General features: G+C 40.6%; 1 protein-coding gene across 1 annotated transcript; it reads left to right on the top strand.

Annotated features, from left to right (window-relative positions):
- Positions 1 to 328: 328 nt before the first annotated feature.
- Positions 329 to 15,262, top strand: LOC119654534 (cdc42 homolog). Its single transcript, XM_038059976.1, has 5 exons — positions 329 to 487; positions 13,887 to 14,090; positions 14,158 to 14,267; positions 14,332 to 14,529; positions 14,593 to 15,262. Exons 2-5 carry the CDS (start codon positions 13,913 to 13,915, stop codon positions 14,680 to 14,682), a joined length of 576 nt encoding a protein of 191 aa, XP_037915904.1. The 5' UTR covers positions 329 to 487; positions 13,887 to 13,912; the 3' UTR covers positions 14,683 to 15,262.
- Positions 15,263 to 17,344: the final 2,082 nt, after the last annotated feature.

Genomic DNA, 17,344 nt, shown 5'->3' with positions numbered 1-17,344 from the left:
ATTAATAATTGAAAATCTGCTTAAGATTCAAATGGTATAATATCTAACAGCTATATAAATTACAAATATACATGGATTTATGCGACCACTGATATAAAATGTTGCTCCGCTATAGAATATTAATTTTTTTCAAGAAACTTTTTCAAAATTTAACTTGCTTCTAAAATTTATAGAATAAAAGCGACCTTATTTCGGAGTTTTTACTGAACATTTTATGATTCAGGAAAAATCCAGAAACATGAACCAATTAGACCAGTTACTGCTACATCTCACCCGCAATATGGCAACACAAATTATGTTCCATTCCACATAGGCATCTGCCATTCAAAATTATCCAGTTAGTCAATGGAAATTGGAACGTAGGAACGGGAACGTCTGACGGACGGGGAAATATTTTTGGTCTTTGCCGTGTTTGTTCGCCGTTTCCGTGCCCTGCCCACAAATTCCTGAAAAAGTTGTTAAAAAGTTGTTTGTTCACAGTTTAGACGTAAGTTTTCCACCAAATTGAGTCCCTTCAGTGTTCTAGTGCATAGCATTGCCTGCATTTTACGCATCCGGTGCCAAATCCATAAACAAGTGCGCGAAATTGGAATCGCCTGCCGCGGCCCGAAATGACGGCAAGTGCATCGTGTGTGTGTGACAGAAACGAGTTGTTGACGCGGTGTTTTGTTTAATGGCGTATTTCGAGCTGTTTGCGGCTATCTGGCCGACAAGCGGACAACTGGGCGTAGAAATGGGGTAAAATTTCGCCAACGACGTGTCGGTGGCGGCGTTCAGACACCCCGCGAAAGAGTTCGACGAGCGCTGCACGTCTCGCCTTTGTGGCAGTGGCGACGGGCTGGGAGTTTGTCTGCACTTAATCGGTTGCGTTTCGATAAGGCCCTGGCCACGATATCTGATTTTCAGACAGGAAAGCGAACTTTGTCCTAAATGGAAGACTGGCCTGGCATACTAATTAGCCAGCGGATCTCGGATTGTGGCTGTAAAATGGCCATCCGGCGTCTTATCGAGACTGCAATGTGTCATCGAGATTAGAACGCTCCACTCGTCCGTCTACGGCTCGGAAAGTACGAGTGCGTGTTTGGCGTTCTCCGCACTCCGCTCGCTGGCACGAGCAGCCAATGACAAATAATTCAGAAACGGTGGCCGCATTCTGGGCGGTTTAAGATATGCATGGAATTCGGTTGGAAATTTTCTCCCTTTGCATCGTATATATTTTTGTTTTTTCTAATGTTGACAATTTTCTGCGTCCGGTTTTTAGTGGAGGTATCGCGCTTTGATGGGGGCCTGATCATGTGACGCACTGTGTTCCCGGCCACTTGAGAGCGTTTCCGATATCGGGACGCATTCGAATTTCCCCGAATGTTATTAATTATTTTATGGGAAACTACTGAAACGCAGAAGTTAGCCCAGATTTGTTGATAACTTGACCACTCATTCGGTGTTTTATACGCAAATCCACTCTGTATAGTGCTTTCCCCAAACTGCAGAAATCTGTGTAAACGAGAAAAGTTAATAATTTTCTTATGTAATCAGTTTGGGAAATGCTAGAAGTGGCGGTGCCCGGTCCAACTGCATTACTTTTTGTTTGCCAAATAAATCCAGACATACTTAGCGTTTGATAATATGCAGACGTACAGGAAAGATGGTGCGAACTAATATTCTTATTGGCTTCCTTTGGTGTCAGAATGATACGCATTTTAGCAGGAAATTACCTGGAAGCTTCTTGGTACGGCCGGGTGTGTCTATGATTTTAGGATTCTGGTAAATACCCGCTCTTGACTTTCTTCATTTGAATAACTCGGGGACGCTCTCCCATATCTTGGGAATCGATTCATAAAAGATGCTTACTGCTGGCCCCCGCTTTAGGCCCAGATTTTCAATCATTCGAACTTTGAAGATTGAGATTTTGCTGTCAAGGCTATCAAGGAGTTTATATATGTGTTTTATAAGTTGCTCCAACTCGGCATCAATTGGATTGGAATATTAACACAATCACTGCGTCATAGGAACCAAAATACGGCTACTTTTCTTTGTTGGATAAGAGACGACACGTTTGCGGCGCCTACTCTGAATGTTTTAAAATTAAAATGCATCAAATGGCAGACTAGAATAAAAACTTTCGCCCATCGTGGAATCGTGAATTAATCTTCGCACGACATCGCAGGTTGACACCATTATTAAAGTTGACAACTTTTCAGCTACAGAAATGGGATCACTTCATTGTAGCCATCCCTCGAAAACTATAAGAGTGAGTCAAATGTAAATCAGACTTTTGATATGTAATGCTTGTTTATTAGTCATAAAGAAATAAAAGAAATGCACCCTCTACACATTTTCGGCAGCATTCTGGGAGTTTAGATCTCGCCTTCCAAGGAACTCTGGGGTTGAGCCTTTAACCAATTATTACGGGAACCTTAATTTCTTTAATAGTCGCATACTTCCTTTCTGGCATTTTTGAGAGTCATGAGTGCAAATGAAAAATCGAAGAAGATATCTGTATGGAAGGTACACATCCTAAGAATTTTCCGGACAGTGAAGAATTTGGCTTTTACTGGGCAGCCTTTATTTTCCATTGCAAATTCTTAAGGTCATTTATGTCGGACAGAAATTGCGGCTAGTGTAAACGGTGGAGAATTTATGCCCGATATATATACCAGGTTATTCAATAAGTTTTGCCGTTCGATAAGGAAAACATAATTTTATGATTTGAAATACCCTTTATTATTCAGTATAGTCTCCGTGAACATCAACACACTTGTTCCAACGAGACTCTAATTTATTAATTCCATCCCTAAAGTGAGAATCTGGAAGGACTGAAAAATACCCTTTCACAGCTGTTATGACCTCGACATTTGATGAAAAACGCTTTCCACACATGATCTTTGTAGGTCTGGGAACAGAGCGACCAAATCTGGTGAATACGATGGATTCTCCAACAATTCGAATTTGAATTCAGGGATTTTAGGCATTGTCAAAATGCTCTTGTGACACGGTGCATTGTCATGATGAAAAGGAATTTTTTTCTTCTGCAAATCTAGTCTTTTTCACGAATTTTTTTCTTCAGCTGGACTAAGGTTTGCAATCAATCCACACACAAAATTCCTTTTGCATCCCAAAAAACTGATGTTAACACCTTGTTCTGTTTCTGGACACCAACGTGTTTCGCAGCCGAAGAACCAGATTCACTCCACTCTTTAGCCTCTTGTTTTGATTCAGGATCGTGGTGATAGACCCAAGTCTCATCCATACTGATGAATCCACCCACATAATCCACAAGTGTCCTTTCGAAAACGCTCAAAATGTTGCTGAGAAAGTCGCATTCGAATGTGTTTTTAAGGTTTGTGTGAAACAAAACCTTATTAGAATCTAGTCGATGTCTGTTTGTCTGTCAAACCCGATTTATTCAGAAACGGCTGGACCGATTTTCATGAAAATTGGTGAGAGTATGTGCTCTGTTGTTTCCCTTGTGTTTTTTTTTTACACAGAATCTGGCCATGTGGAGTATCAAATGAAAGGGCTCAATTAGTACTTTTCGAAACTGGTCCCATATTTGATCTCGGGTGAAACATAGCGGAGTGAGCACTTAAAATATAACCCCCAAAAAGTGTAAAAGGTCTCATTCTCAGAACCTATCCAACCAAAAAATCACAGGGGTGTATCTAACCGAAATCTAGGCTTCAAAATACATCCCGTCAAGTAAAGTTAATAATAGTATATTAGCATATTTTAGAATTTTAGCCGGAAACCCCCCTTAAGTTCATGCTAGAACTATACGGTCATAAGCATAACTTTATAAAGTTAGAAGCAAATCCAACTTTTATTAACAAAGTTATAGAGGGTGAAACTTTCCCATCTTGAGTGAATTTCGTGCATTCGCAAACGTGTATGACGTCATCATAACATATCAATTCATCATCATCATCATCAACGGCGTAATAACCGGCATCCGGTCTAGGCCTGCCTTAATAAGAAACTCCAGACATCCCGGTTTTGCGCCCAGGTCCACCAATTCGATATCTCTAAAAGCTGTCTAGTGTCCTGGCCTATGCCATCGCTCCATCTTAGGCAATGTCTGCCTCGTCTTCTTTTTTTACCATAGACATTGCCCTTATAGATTAGGATCATTCTTATCCATACGGATTAAGTGACCCGCCCACCGTAACCTATTGAGCCGGATTTTATCCACAACCGGACGGTCATGTTTTCGCTCATAGATTTCGCCATTGTGTAGGTTACGGAATCGTCCATCCTCATGTAGGGGGCCAAAAATTCTTCGGAGGATTCTTCTCTCGAACGCGGCCAAGAGTACGCAATTTTTCTTGCTAAGAACCCAAGTCCCCGAGGAATACATGAGGACTGGCAAGATCATAGTCTTGTACAATTCGTCAATGCCGAAACAAGATGAGCTCACGTGAATGGGGATTCACAAGGAAACATTTCGTTTTAGTTTTTTAATCATTTATACATTAATATCAATTACTCCAGGCAGAAATATGTATGTATTTATATGTACATACCATATGTCTATGTAAATCAAACTTTGGGGTAGTGCCTAATTCAGATAGATATATTTATACATTGGACAAGGGGTATTCAATATACGTCCTTTAGATATACATATGTACACTTTTATGCACGAAATGAATCGGAAATATGTGTGCGATCAATTTATATACATGCATATATAAGTATAGTATTCGGTAATATCTAATGTTTGTCTGTTTAAGGTGAGCATAATATCTTCGTCTGTAATATGTACGTATGTATAACTTGTGGTTTGAAAAAAGTATGAACGAATATTTTGGGCCATATACCAATGGGAAAATGTGCGTAGAAAGTTTCTTACATAAAATGAACACAAAACCTTTATACCCGAAGCGCCAGCTTCCGGTACTCCGACTTGTATTTCCATTGTCAGCGAATGCGGCACTCATAGTGCACACAGCCTTCTGAAATCCAATACTTATACAGTCAAAATATTGCTTACACTGCCCAATTCCTAGAGCTTCTACTAAATTTCTTTCAATCACTCGACGATTTTCCAATACGATATCTTGGATTTTTCCTACGATTTCTGGTGTTGCTGTTTTTGGACGTCCTTGACGTGGATCGTTTTCAAGGCTCGTACGACCACGTTTAAATTCAGCAACCCAACTTTCAACTGTACTAATAGAAGGCAAAGAGTCCTTTCATTTTCAACACCCGTTCATAAATTTCCTTTGCTTTTAAAACTCCCAAAAATAAAAATTCCATCATTGCTGATATTTGATTTTTTTCATTGTAAAAAATACTGAGGCCAGCCGAATGAATTGACAGATTGGAATGAAACTTCATATACTTTCATATAAAGTGTGTACTAACGTAACAAAAAAAATTAGGCTAGTAGCAACGCCCTCTCCTATCGAACCGTAAAACTTATTGAACAACCTAGTATTTCAATCGCCAGCTTTTTTTGCCGAATCTTCTATACGAGTATGTAAACACCGATTAATTGCAAATTCAAATTCGTCTGACACTTATCGCGAAAGTTGTTCATTTGCTTTTCTGGATAGTGAAATAAACGTCGGCTGAATATGGGTGAGAAAAAATAGTAGTTTAAAGAGATCGAAGAACTGACTATGATGTAACATGGTCATTTGGAACTATAAGATGTAACAAGCAGTAATTATAAAAATAGGCAAGATGCCTTAAAGGAAATGATGGAAAAGTTTAGAGAGAGGGCAAACAAAAATACAAACCAAAATCCGCAACATGAGGAATCAATTTTACAAGATCAAAAGTAGTGATGAGTAATAAATATCTAATTGGTTCTATATTGAAGAGAAACTTCTCTTAGCTGCTTGCAAAATATTTCTCATACCCTGCGCGTACTTCTTTGGCGTCGTTTCAGTAATTATGACTACCCTGATGTGCCAGTTCCCAAGGGGACCAACTTTGAAAGTAAGTCTTTCGAAATCAGCAGGTTTTATTCTTAAAAAATCCAAAACAGTGGAGGATGTTCAATACTGCGCTCAGATATTGGTTGTAGGCACTTTCGTTAGTATCAGGTTTTACAGTGAGAGGTGGAAGGTAGAACACCATCTGATTGATAAGAAAGCACCACCGTTCTAATATGGAACAAGTTGGGAAACCGGAAGCTGGACGCTTCAGGTCTGAAAGGTTTTGTGTATTTCTTATATAAATAATAATAATCCTTGGCGCAACAATCCAATTGGATCAGGGCCTTGAAGTGTGTTAGAGCACTTCATTCAAGACCGTGGGAGACAATGTGGTCAGCATTGCGCTCGCCCGAGCTTATTACCAGGTACTCATTCATCGCTGAGTCGACTGGTATCTGACTTCAAATCAGGATACAAATTCCACTGCCACCAGTGAGATTTGAATCCCGACCTTCCGTACGACAGCCTTGTGTTCTAACAACTCAGCTATGCGGACACTTATATAAAGGCATATGCGGATATTACGAGAAAGTAGCCACTTTCGTGTGATATTGATGTTTATAATCTTGAATTTGCAAAGAAAGGACCATTTCTACCTATTGTAACTTTGTTAGTACTATTATTATACACCAAACAAAACCTTAAAAAGGAGAGAGTGTTCAAATTACCGTCCGATCCGGTTGCTGTCCCACACCATAAAGATTATTTAACATATTCTTGAAAACCAATCAAGACGGGTTTGTCAAGAACTGCGGAACTTTTGTCGCAATACACGTTGCGCGGTTATTTATAGAGAAACATCGTGAGAAGCATCGCCCTCTTTACATTGCACTTCTGGTTCTGGAGAAGGCGTTTGATCATGTGCCAAACGTGTTCATCTTTCTTCCGCATCATCTCTTCTTCCCGGGGTAGGGTTGAAAATTCAGACTTTATCATGATGATTTCAAAAAAGCCCCACCTTAAGGAGCCATTACTTTTAAAGGGTTGGGAGCCGCGAAACGCGGTTGAAATGACTGGCGGTTATTAGATCGCGTAAAAAGTTCGGTTGGGCTACCAGAGCAGTGGACATTTTGTTCCCAATGAAATGGACGCCGTTAAGTTAGCTTGTGCTATCTTTTTATACTAACATTTAAAAGGATGAAAGCAAAGGAAGAAAATTTGACTCTTCCTTTACTCCAAGCACATCGCGAATTTGGTCAATTGAAATGTGTTTTCAAGAGCTGAGAAAACACAAGGATATGTTTTTCGTTTATGTGAAAATGAGTGTTGTGTCATTGGATGAATTGCTGCAGGAATTATCTGAAACCATCAAGATACAAAATTTCATGTTTATCGACAATAAATTTCTCCGTGTCGAAATTCATGACTGCGAAAGTACATCTGTATATATTAACTGGTGGGTATCCGCGCAATTCAAACGCTTAGTGCGTACAGTCAAGTTGGCGGCTAACGGTAAATCCGGCCGCAGGTCGTCATTCAATCGCCGCGTTTGAAATTGTATTGCGGTGTAGTACGTACAAGTATGTGCAGTTACATATTACAGTCAAAAATGAAACAGGCCCTATCATTATTAATGGCGGTGACTCGCCCAAAATTGAGCGATTTAAATATCTCGGATCAATACTATCAGTGAATGGTGAACTACATTATGAATTTCTTTGATGCAGTAGCGCAACCCGAATGAAGCGACATTCCGCAATTGCTGCTCTTCGGATCGATATATCAACGAACACCTCAGACCCAAAATTTACCGTAGTGTCGTCAGCTCTGTCGCTCTCTATGTTTTTCAGTGTTAACCGACTATAAAAGACAATGAAGCGCGTCTCGTGGTAATGGAAGTTACGATGTTGCGTCGGTCCATTGGCGTAACTCGGCACGGTCACATCCGAAATGAGGATATTAGCGATCGATATGATATCACAGCGATCGTGGAAAAATGGCGGGAGGCGTCTTTGATGGTGTGGTCATGCAATTGGCGCTAACGGGAATTCATTTGCCAAAGTTGGACTGAACATCTAAGTCGATGAAAACGTCTCAAAGGCCGGCTCAAGTAATGGTGGCTTCATACGCTAGATGGTGATTTGATTCTCGAGACTTCATCCAGATCAGGTCTTTGGCAGAACAAAATGGTGTAACCGACGAAGATAAGAGTAAGTGACATATAGTTGACAGTTGTGGCATTATGTTACCTTACTACACCAGAGTGATATCTCATGCAAACTTCAGGCTATCAGGTTAATGTTACAGCTGCCTCCGTCCCAATAATCTTGTCAAGGCTGCAAATACTTTGCAAGCTATGACATCATTAAGTTGGCAGCGCACGCTCAGTTGCCATAGACGCTAGTCATCTAATTCCGACTCTGAACACAAACTCCCATAAGGATTTGTGTTAACCGGGTCATGGGGATCATTGCTTTCAGCTGGAACCCAAAATGCAAAGACAACAATTACGACACGAAGTTTCTAGAAGGAGCGGTAGTACACCACGTTCATCGCTACTGACAGCTACGATAGTCACCTACTGAAGAAGTAGAAACGCCCACTGTCCTAATGGAGAAGGCGACTAGAAGTGAGAAGAGAGTGACCCCGTAGAGGATAAGGGTTCTGGCGGTCAAAAACTAGGGACGCTATCGAGTTCGAGGTTGGAGAAAAGGTCACGAGTTAAGACGGCAAGCTATGAGCTTATTTGTCGGGATAAAGGTGATGAACTTTCCTACTAGGAAGGGTTGATCTCATCCGAAAGACAACAGCAATGCCAAACAAAAGAGGAGGAGCAAATCACTGTCATAAGCCGTTCTCATCACGTCGAACGAAGACATAATTTTCGCGGAAGTTCACCGAGAAGTCCGCAAGAACGACTGGGGTAGACGTTAAATTTATTTAGGGGATTCGCGCCGGCGATATACTTGTCGAAGACTGACAAAAAGAGTATGACTCGACGCTTTGGAGGACGAAATTAGAAACTCGGACCGATTTTGTGAATACAATCCGCTGGGACAAACACAACGGTACCCGTCTATACTGAGTGCATGGCTCAGTTTATTCATGCTGGTGGATGCAAGGCCTATATCTCTTCCGATCTAAGAAGTACGGCGCCCGTGTTGAAACGCAACACCACATTTGAGGCCCGAAGGTCTCTGTTCGCTTGAACGTAACCACACCACCACCTCATGAAACTCCCAGTTCCCATGATACCAGTATACCATTGGTAAGTTTTCGTGCCATAATGCCATTTCAGATGATTTCCAGTACAGATTCCGGTCTGATCGCCCTAATTAGGTCTTTGGAGCATTCGCCTATTACATCACAGCCAGCAAATCATAGTAAGCATAGCGTATCCCATTCTCCTCGGACACTTGGTTTTGGTCCGGACGATAGAGTTGCTGTCCCGTCTTCTTCGTCGATACCTCAGACCATCTGAATATAGGCATGTGGGGTATCAAGTGCAAAATCTCCATTAGTTCTTTCCGAGATTTTGTAGTTTCCGCGGCTTTGCAACATGGGTGGTACTTCATTCGCTTTTTTCAGAGACAATCTGACAAGAGTGAATTCAATGATATGTAATATTTCCCCTTTTTCTCCCATTCTAACACTCCTTAGCTTTCCCAGTTGCTTCTCAATTTCATAATTCTCATCCCGATATTCATTCATTCAAATGCAACATTTAATATTTATTTATTAAAAACAAAAAATTGGTCGCTTTCCCCTAAACCCAGAATCCATTTTCATTTGAATAAATCCAATTTGTATTTATTAATAATTTCCTAATAGGGCAAGGAAAAATTGATCGGGCAAAATGTTCATTGATTCCTAGCTTGCACATAAACTTTTTGAATGTAGGCAAAGCGGTTGACCTTTACTGGGACGAATTTTTATGCCGCTAGTAATGCATTTTGATGTAGCTTTTGCTGCTCCAAGCAAGGAATTAGCGGAACAGAGACCGGCTTATGAAGTTAGAGTTTGATCAGCTGGATTCGGCGACAAAAAGTAAAATTGGACACAGGTGGGATGGTTGATTGTTCTCTAGTTTCGGGGGTAGCATGGAGTCTCTGGAGTTGTTGGCGTCGCTTGACTTGAAGCTAATCTCCTTCACATGAACTTTGACACACTTTGACACATGAACACTTGACCAAGTGTTAAGTTTTCATTCAAAATTGTCGTGATTATGTTAAAATTTTAGTGATTTGAAGTCGAGATAAGTTTCATTTTTACTATTTTATAAATTTATTTACAATATTCATTGCTACTTATCCAATTTGTGTAGTTTTCTTGAGGAAGTAAAGTAAAAGCTTTTGATTTGATTTACTTTTTGTCCGTTCCTCGAACAGCTTTCATTTCTGCGTTTTATTAACTCGCTGGTCCAATGATGTGTTTTGTGTGAAACAAAACCTTGTTAGAATCGATTCGATGTCTGTCTGTCTGCCACATCCGATTTACTCAGAAATGGCTGAAGTTATTGACACGACATTTGTTGAGAACACGTAGTCTGTGAGTCCCTTTACATTTAACGAGTGGTATCATTTCGCGCTGGAATTAAGGGAGAGCTTCCCATACATACGAAACGGGGCGTGATTTTTTTTTCTCAGAATATGGTCATGTGGGGTATCAAACGAAAGGGCTGAAAAGTTCTTTTCAAAACAGATTTTATTTCTGATAGTTTGTAAAACAGGGGATTGAGAGCTGAAAATGTGTGGCCCGAAAAATGTAAAAGGTCTCGTTCTCAGAACCTGCACCGAAAAATCTGATAAAAAACACAATTATCGAAATCTAGGCCCCAAAATACATCCTATTCCGATATCTGTTCAAATAAAGTTAATAATAGCATGTTACTCTACTTTTTGTTAATTGGGTGAAAATTCCCCTTAGGTTCATCCCAGAATCATAAAATTCTGTAGCAGTATCATGATGTAATGACCAAAGTTTGATGAAAATCGCACTTGCAGTAGGTCAAATTTTTTCTCTTTGCAAATTAACCGCAATCTAAGACTTTGAATATCGGGATCACACTAAAGTAACTAGTCTCACATATTTGCGTAAAGTTTCAGTAAGCTAATGTTTTCCATTTGACGAGTTCTATGTTTTCCTTTCGGAGGAATGTAGAGAATTTAATATTTCACATAACAGCGGAGAGAAAAGGTTACCCATTGCTATCCTGGAAGTTGCTTTGTAAAATGCATTTCTAAATGTGAAGTAGTACTCACTCATAATTGCATTGGACACTAACGGAATTTTAGGAGAGTTATTGGCCATCCTTTCAAAACCATATTATTTCATGTCACAAAGGGCACATTATCACGTCTCACAGTTTAAAAGTTTTCACCTTTGCTCGAATTAAGCTTGAAATTGGTCAAATCGTTAGCGTCATTACTCCAATGTCTTTGGGCTTCTCTCAAGTAATTATTCCTTCGGTCGTTGCTCGTCCGATCGAATACGCCATTGCGATGAGAATCTCTAGTGGTAAAATGACAGTTTCGCTATTACTGATTCCGATCAACTTGGAATTTTTTCCTCGCACATCAAATTATACAAAATACATAAAGTAAGAATGATTTTGTCGACTTTTTCTGGATTTGTGTGAGTTAGACGTCGTTTCGTTTGTTCTCCTAGCTCAGCAATGCCAATAGTTGGAAATGCATTTTGATTGCAAAGCGACTATGGATGGATGGAGCAAATCCTTCATCTCCTATAAGAACAATTTGCGCAATTGACAAAACAACAGAAATTTCTCCTCGGATTATGCATGTGTGCGACAACAAGGCTTAAGTTTTAGGTTTTGGGGGTCTTCGAGTTCATTGTAAACCTCCTGGTTTATGCCGAAAATTGGCGCTAATAGTTTTGATCGCTAGTCTCCTCGAGGCCTTTTAAACACTAGGAAGTCAAAGATCTTATCAACTTTACGGGTGATATCCTTGCATTTGAAGTTGAGATATCTAATCGCCACCTCATCATCATCATCAACGGCGCAACAACCGGTATCCGGTCTAGGCCTGCCTTAATAAGGAGCTCCAGACATCCCGGTTTTGCGCCTAGGTCCACCAATTCGATATCCTCAAAAGCTGTCTGGCGTCCTGGCCTATGCCATCGCTCCATCTTAGGCAGGGTCTGCCTCGTCTTGTTTTTCTACCATAGATATTGCCCTTATAGACTTTCCGGGCTGGATCATTCTCATCCATACGGATTAAATGCATTTACGCACACAGTGTTGGACTCCCGATTCGGTACGTCGTCGGACTACCAACTAAACACCTCCCCATCGTCAGAGAGCTAGCCTGGAACCGTTTGTCACATTACTTCGGGCCAGCCCCCGAACTCTCCCGCCTTGCGGAGCCTTCAAATCAGGGAATTCCTTTCACCAACGGGAGGGGAGAGGAGGAAGGGAACTGTCAGTTCAAGGAACCCCCTGCCATCCGGCTCCTCCACCGGTCGAGTTCTATCTTCTTAGCAACGAGAAGGGCCCGAACGTAATGGGCAACACGGTTCCAGCTATCAGCAGTCCTCAGCATCTCTTCCAAAATGTTGTCTAGAGAGAGATCCCCTGTGTTTAAATAGAGCTGCTGACGAACCCCATCCCACCTTCCACAAGAAAAAAAAGTGTGGTGGGCATCGTCCACAACTCCATTGCAAAACACACAATCCGGAGAACGCGCCTTTCCAATCTTGTGCAGGTAACACTGAAAATTTCCATGCCCACTTAAAAATTGGGTAAGGAAATAGTCAGTCTCACCATGCTTCCGATTCAGCCATGCACCTAAGTTGCCGATGAGCCGCGCAGTCCATCTGCCTCTAGTTTCATTTTGCCAAGAGAGCTGCCAATCGTCTAGAGTCAGTTACCGTTCTTCGCGAGCAACCACCTCCCTTGGCTCATCTCCCTTGCGCTTGTATATGGCCTGACGCTCCCTAGCAAGAAGGGCAACGGGGATAACTCCCGCGATCACCATCACGGTCGGTTCAGAGACTGACCCTTGGTGAGACGTTTCGAGCGGAGCAGTTTTTGTAAGCTGAAATAGGCTCTGTTGGCTGACAACAACCGTGCGCGGATTTCATCATCGTAGCTGTTATCGATTGTGATTTTCGACCCTAGATAGGAGAAATTGTCAACGGTCTCAAAGTTATATTCTCCTATCCTTATTCTTCCTTTTTGACCAGCGAGGTTTGATGTTGTTGGTTGATTCGTCTTCGGTGCTGGCGTTGCCACCATATATTTTGTCTTGCCTTCATTGATGTGCAGCCCAAGATCTCGCACCGCCTGCTCGATCTGGATGAAGGCAGTTTGTACATCTCGGGTGGTTCTTCCCATGATGTCGATATCGTCAGCGTAGTCCAGTAGTTGGGTGGACTTAAAGAGGATCGTACCTCTTGCATTTACCTCAGCATCATGGATCGCTACCTCACAAAGGGTTTTTACTAATTTCTTTGCTTTACTCCACATTGAATTCTACTGGTTTACGATGTAAATCATCCTTTGCCGGTCTTTAATGGTATCTTGAATCGAGAAATCCACCTCGAACCTCAATTCTCTTCGAATGATTTGAAACCGGCCATATTTCAAACTCTTCGGCCAAAGTGTTATGTGTGAACAGCATTTCGAATGATAGTAACAACTCGGCCAGATTGAGGACTAGATAGTTTTCTAGAATGTTTTCCCAACACGGTAATTTGCAGCGCTGGTTTCATAGTATAGGAATTTTGGAGATTGGAGACTTTAACATTTCCAAAACAGTGTTTCCATTCTTTCACTATTTCTCGGACGATTTGACTTATTTCCGTAAGTAACACTGATGCAATTTACAATTACTAAGTGCACCTAATTTATGGGCACAAACGTTATCATTCGTACGTGTTGATATAATCGCGATAAATCAGTGTTTATGGATTTGGGCAACCGGGGATTGAGCTAAACTTGCAACCGAACATTTTTCGTTAAATCAAATTTGTTACTTTCAGGGTTATAATCTACAAATTGTAGAAAAATGCAAACGATTAAATGTGTCGTAGTGGGCGACGGGGCAGTTGGTAAAACCTGCCTTCTGATATCGTACACAACCAATAAGTTTCCAGCAGAGTATGTTCCGACAGTATTCGATAATTATGCTGTAACCGTTATGATTGGAGGAGAACCTTACACACTAGGGCTTTTCGACACAGCAGGTATTTATTTTCTAAAAAGCATAGCTTTGCAAAAAGTGCTTTAAACCCCATCTTTAAATGATTATAGGTCAAGAGGACTACGATCGTCTCAGGCCGCTGTCGTACCCACAGACAGACGTATTTTTGGTATGTTTTTCGGTCGTTAGCCCCAGTTCGTTCGAAAACGTTAAAGAAAAGGTAAAGCACTAACTTTTGACAATGGAGTTTTCGTTCATTTCATATGCTTGCTTTATAATTGCAGTGGGTTCCTGAAATCACTCACCATTGTCAGAAAACACCGTTTCTTCTGGTCGGCACACAGATCGATCTTCGCGACGAGAGCGGTACTTTAGAGAAATTGGCGAAAAATAAGCAGAAACCCATCACGATGGAGCAGGGCGAGAAATTAGCTAAAGAATTGAAAGCGGTTAAATATGTGGAATGTTCAGCACTAACACAGGTAAAATTTGCCTCGGTTGCTCCTGTTGTTACCGCGATTATAATTTCCTTGATCACATTTCAGAAAGGATTAAAGAATGTCTTCGATGAAGCTATACTTGCTGCATTGGAACCTCCAGAGCCATCAAAGAAAAAGCGATGTAAATTTCTATAAATTTTTGATACTATCAGCACTTGAAAGCTAAAGCAGAACATTAAATGCTATAAAAATATTATGAAGGGTTTAATAAATTTAAACTAGAGACCTAAATTTGAGAAGAAATAACAAAACATGCATACAAACTTAAGTTATGAGTATAATGACAGATAAAAGTAAGTGGAATTACTGCTGGAAGAAAAGTTTTGCACTAACAAATTTCTAAAAAATATATATATAACCTAAAAACAAAATATTTATTATTTTTAAAAGAAAAAGTTTGTATTATCTATGAATTGAAGTATTGATCATAGATATTTTTACACATTATATAATTCTGTACTTGCGAATTTGTCTACTTTTTTTTATTTTCTGGATTACAACTTTGACCGCGTATCAAATGCACACTTATGTTTGGTATCTTGCAACGTAGTCGGGAAAAATAAAGCGGAATGGCGCAGAGAAAGTATTGTGATAGGCATTTTAGAAACAGGACAGCATAACCTGGACCCATTCTGTACTTGAAAATCGTCTTATACGTTAAATGCATAACAAAAGTATAATTCAATTGTTTGAAATAAACGCACGTTTTGATACATTTAACATCCTTTTGTTATGAGAAATGGAGTTCAAGGAAGAAATGGTGAAAATCAACGCCTCAAAAAGTCAATTCTAAGTTTATAAGAATCTTAACTAACGCAAAATATGTAGTATTTCTACCAGACTTGCTATAAAAACTCCTACAAAGTGACTACAAGGTGTTTACCCATATCTATCTTTATTTTACACTTAGTGAATTTTTGATTTTATTTGCCTCAAAATAGTTATTCAATCAAAGAAAGTCTACTTTGATTTTATTTAATTCGCTAAATGGTTAACCCCAAGTTATCAATGCAAACATAGGACCAATTGCTTAGGCCGTATGCTTGCATCGATGACTGTTGTGATGGCGTTTTAGCGATTTTGCGGCTGCCCGGTTGTGTGGCGGCCAATCCGAGTTAGTGACTTCCATTGCATGTCATAGCTAGCGATGGAGTTGTCGCGTTTTGTCAAAGTGTAACATTTAGTCAACACTTGCCGATATCTGGTCCATATGTCGATGTAGTTCTTCGTTCGAGAGCGTGTCGAGTCAGAATACGCCGATGACAGGGCGGAGAGAGGAATTAACGAAGCCTTGGAGTAACAGTCATGAAGCACTGAGAGTTACTAAAATATCGAGCCAAATCAAGTTCAATGCCGCTGTCAGCAAAAGCGGTGCAACCTAGATATACAGAGTGTTCGACGCCTTCGATGTTTTCCCCATTAAATGCGAACATCGCAATTTGATTACTTTGCATACGTATTTTAATTTGCAGCTTCTTGCAGGCATATCGCTCATGATGATGATCTAGGTTGCATTCTATTTGACTTCTGCTGTTCGTGATAAAGCGCTTTGTTTGGAAATGTGTTTGACCACTAAACCAACTTGAAAAGCATGAATAAACCAAAAATTTTCCAATTGATGAACGGTTGATTCCAAATTGTGGGCGCTGTCTGTTTAGATAGTACATTCCATTTAAAGCTGTCGAATATGAAATCAAAATGTGGATTTTGCAGCTCTTCAAACTATTACGCTTACAACACAGCTATTTGTGGGTCGCGATCGAAACACCGCTCATCAAGGTAGTCAAGGACAACACAAAGTCTTAGATTTGACGGAAGACTTTCTGGTAGAAATGGTAAATTTGGCACCTTTTTCACTTCATACGTATTGGTTAAAGAATTGAATAAAAGGCACATGAACATTGGGTACGATTCGGAAAAAAAGGAAATTCTATTAGTATTGCTTGATATGCGTCGAAAGACGAAAAAAAAATCATTCTTTTCACCACCAATGTCTACCACTTCGGCATCTGACCCCAGCATGGAAAATACACCGTTTCTATGCGTCCCCCACTATAAAAACAGCAGAACTGCCTATGCAACATCATCATCAACGGCGCAACACTGATCGATGTTCTGAGCAGTTCATCAAAATACTCAACCCATCGTTCCAATAAGCCCATTCTGTGAAGTCACTTCTCAACTCGACGGATTTCGTAATAAGTCCCTGCGCGTACCCGTGTTTTTTGAGAATGCAGCATTGCCCGGTATGCAGCATTCTTCCTTTCAACGTCGAACCAGCCGTTTCGAATTTTTTTGCGACTTGAGCCAAATATGTTTGTGACCCTATCAATGACAACGCTTTTCAGGTGGTTATAAAGATCATTTGTTGATGTTTCATCTCCAGAACATCTGTTAACTGCAGTTATTGTGGCATTCATTTCCCCCTTATACGCTTCAGTATTCACTCTCACCTGATTGTCGAAGGGGGTGGTATTTTTATTCGAGTCCGGGGCTCCATGCCAATGAGTCTATATTGGGCCCCCTATATGTTCTGATATACATCAAGGCTGAAAGGTGGCGGCGTTCAATCAACACTGGGTCAATTTGGTTGAAAGTGGTCCCGTCTAGAGAAGCCCACGTTTGTTTGTGGACAGCTTTCCGCGTAAACCAGGAACTTCCAACAACCATTTCGGTTGACATTGCTAATTGAATAGTCCGCAGTCCGTTATCATTGGCATCCTTATGTAAGCTATGGGAGCAAATGTATTATGTGAATACGGGTTTCGTCCCTACTTGGCAGTTGAAGTCCCTAAGT

The sequence above is a fragment of the Hermetia illucens genome, chromosome 4, assembly GCF_905115235.1.
Source record: "Hermetia illucens chromosome 4, iHerIll2.2.curated.20191125, whole genome shotgun sequence".
NCBI lineage: Eukaryota > Metazoa > Arthropoda > Insecta > Diptera > Stratiomyidae > Hermetia > Hermetia illucens.
Note: the sequence above shows the minus strand (reverse complement) of the source record. Positions and strands in the feature narration are given on the sequence as shown.

What these genes read in the sequence shown, in the direction of transcription:
- LOC119654534 (XM_038059976.1), top strand. Translation starts at nt 13,913, where the DNA reads ATGCAAACGATTAAATGTGTCGTAGTGGGCGACGGGGCAGTTGGTAAA. An exon ending in AGGGCTTTTCGACACAGCAG is followed by an intron (nt 14,091 to 14,157) that starts GTATTTATTTTC and finishes AAATGATTATAG; the next exon opens with GTCAAGAGGACTACGATCGT. An exon ending in AATGTTCAGCACTAACACAG is followed by an intron (nt 14,530 to 14,592) that starts GTAAAATTTGCC and finishes ATCACATTTCAG; the next exon opens with AAAGGATTAAAGAATGTCTT.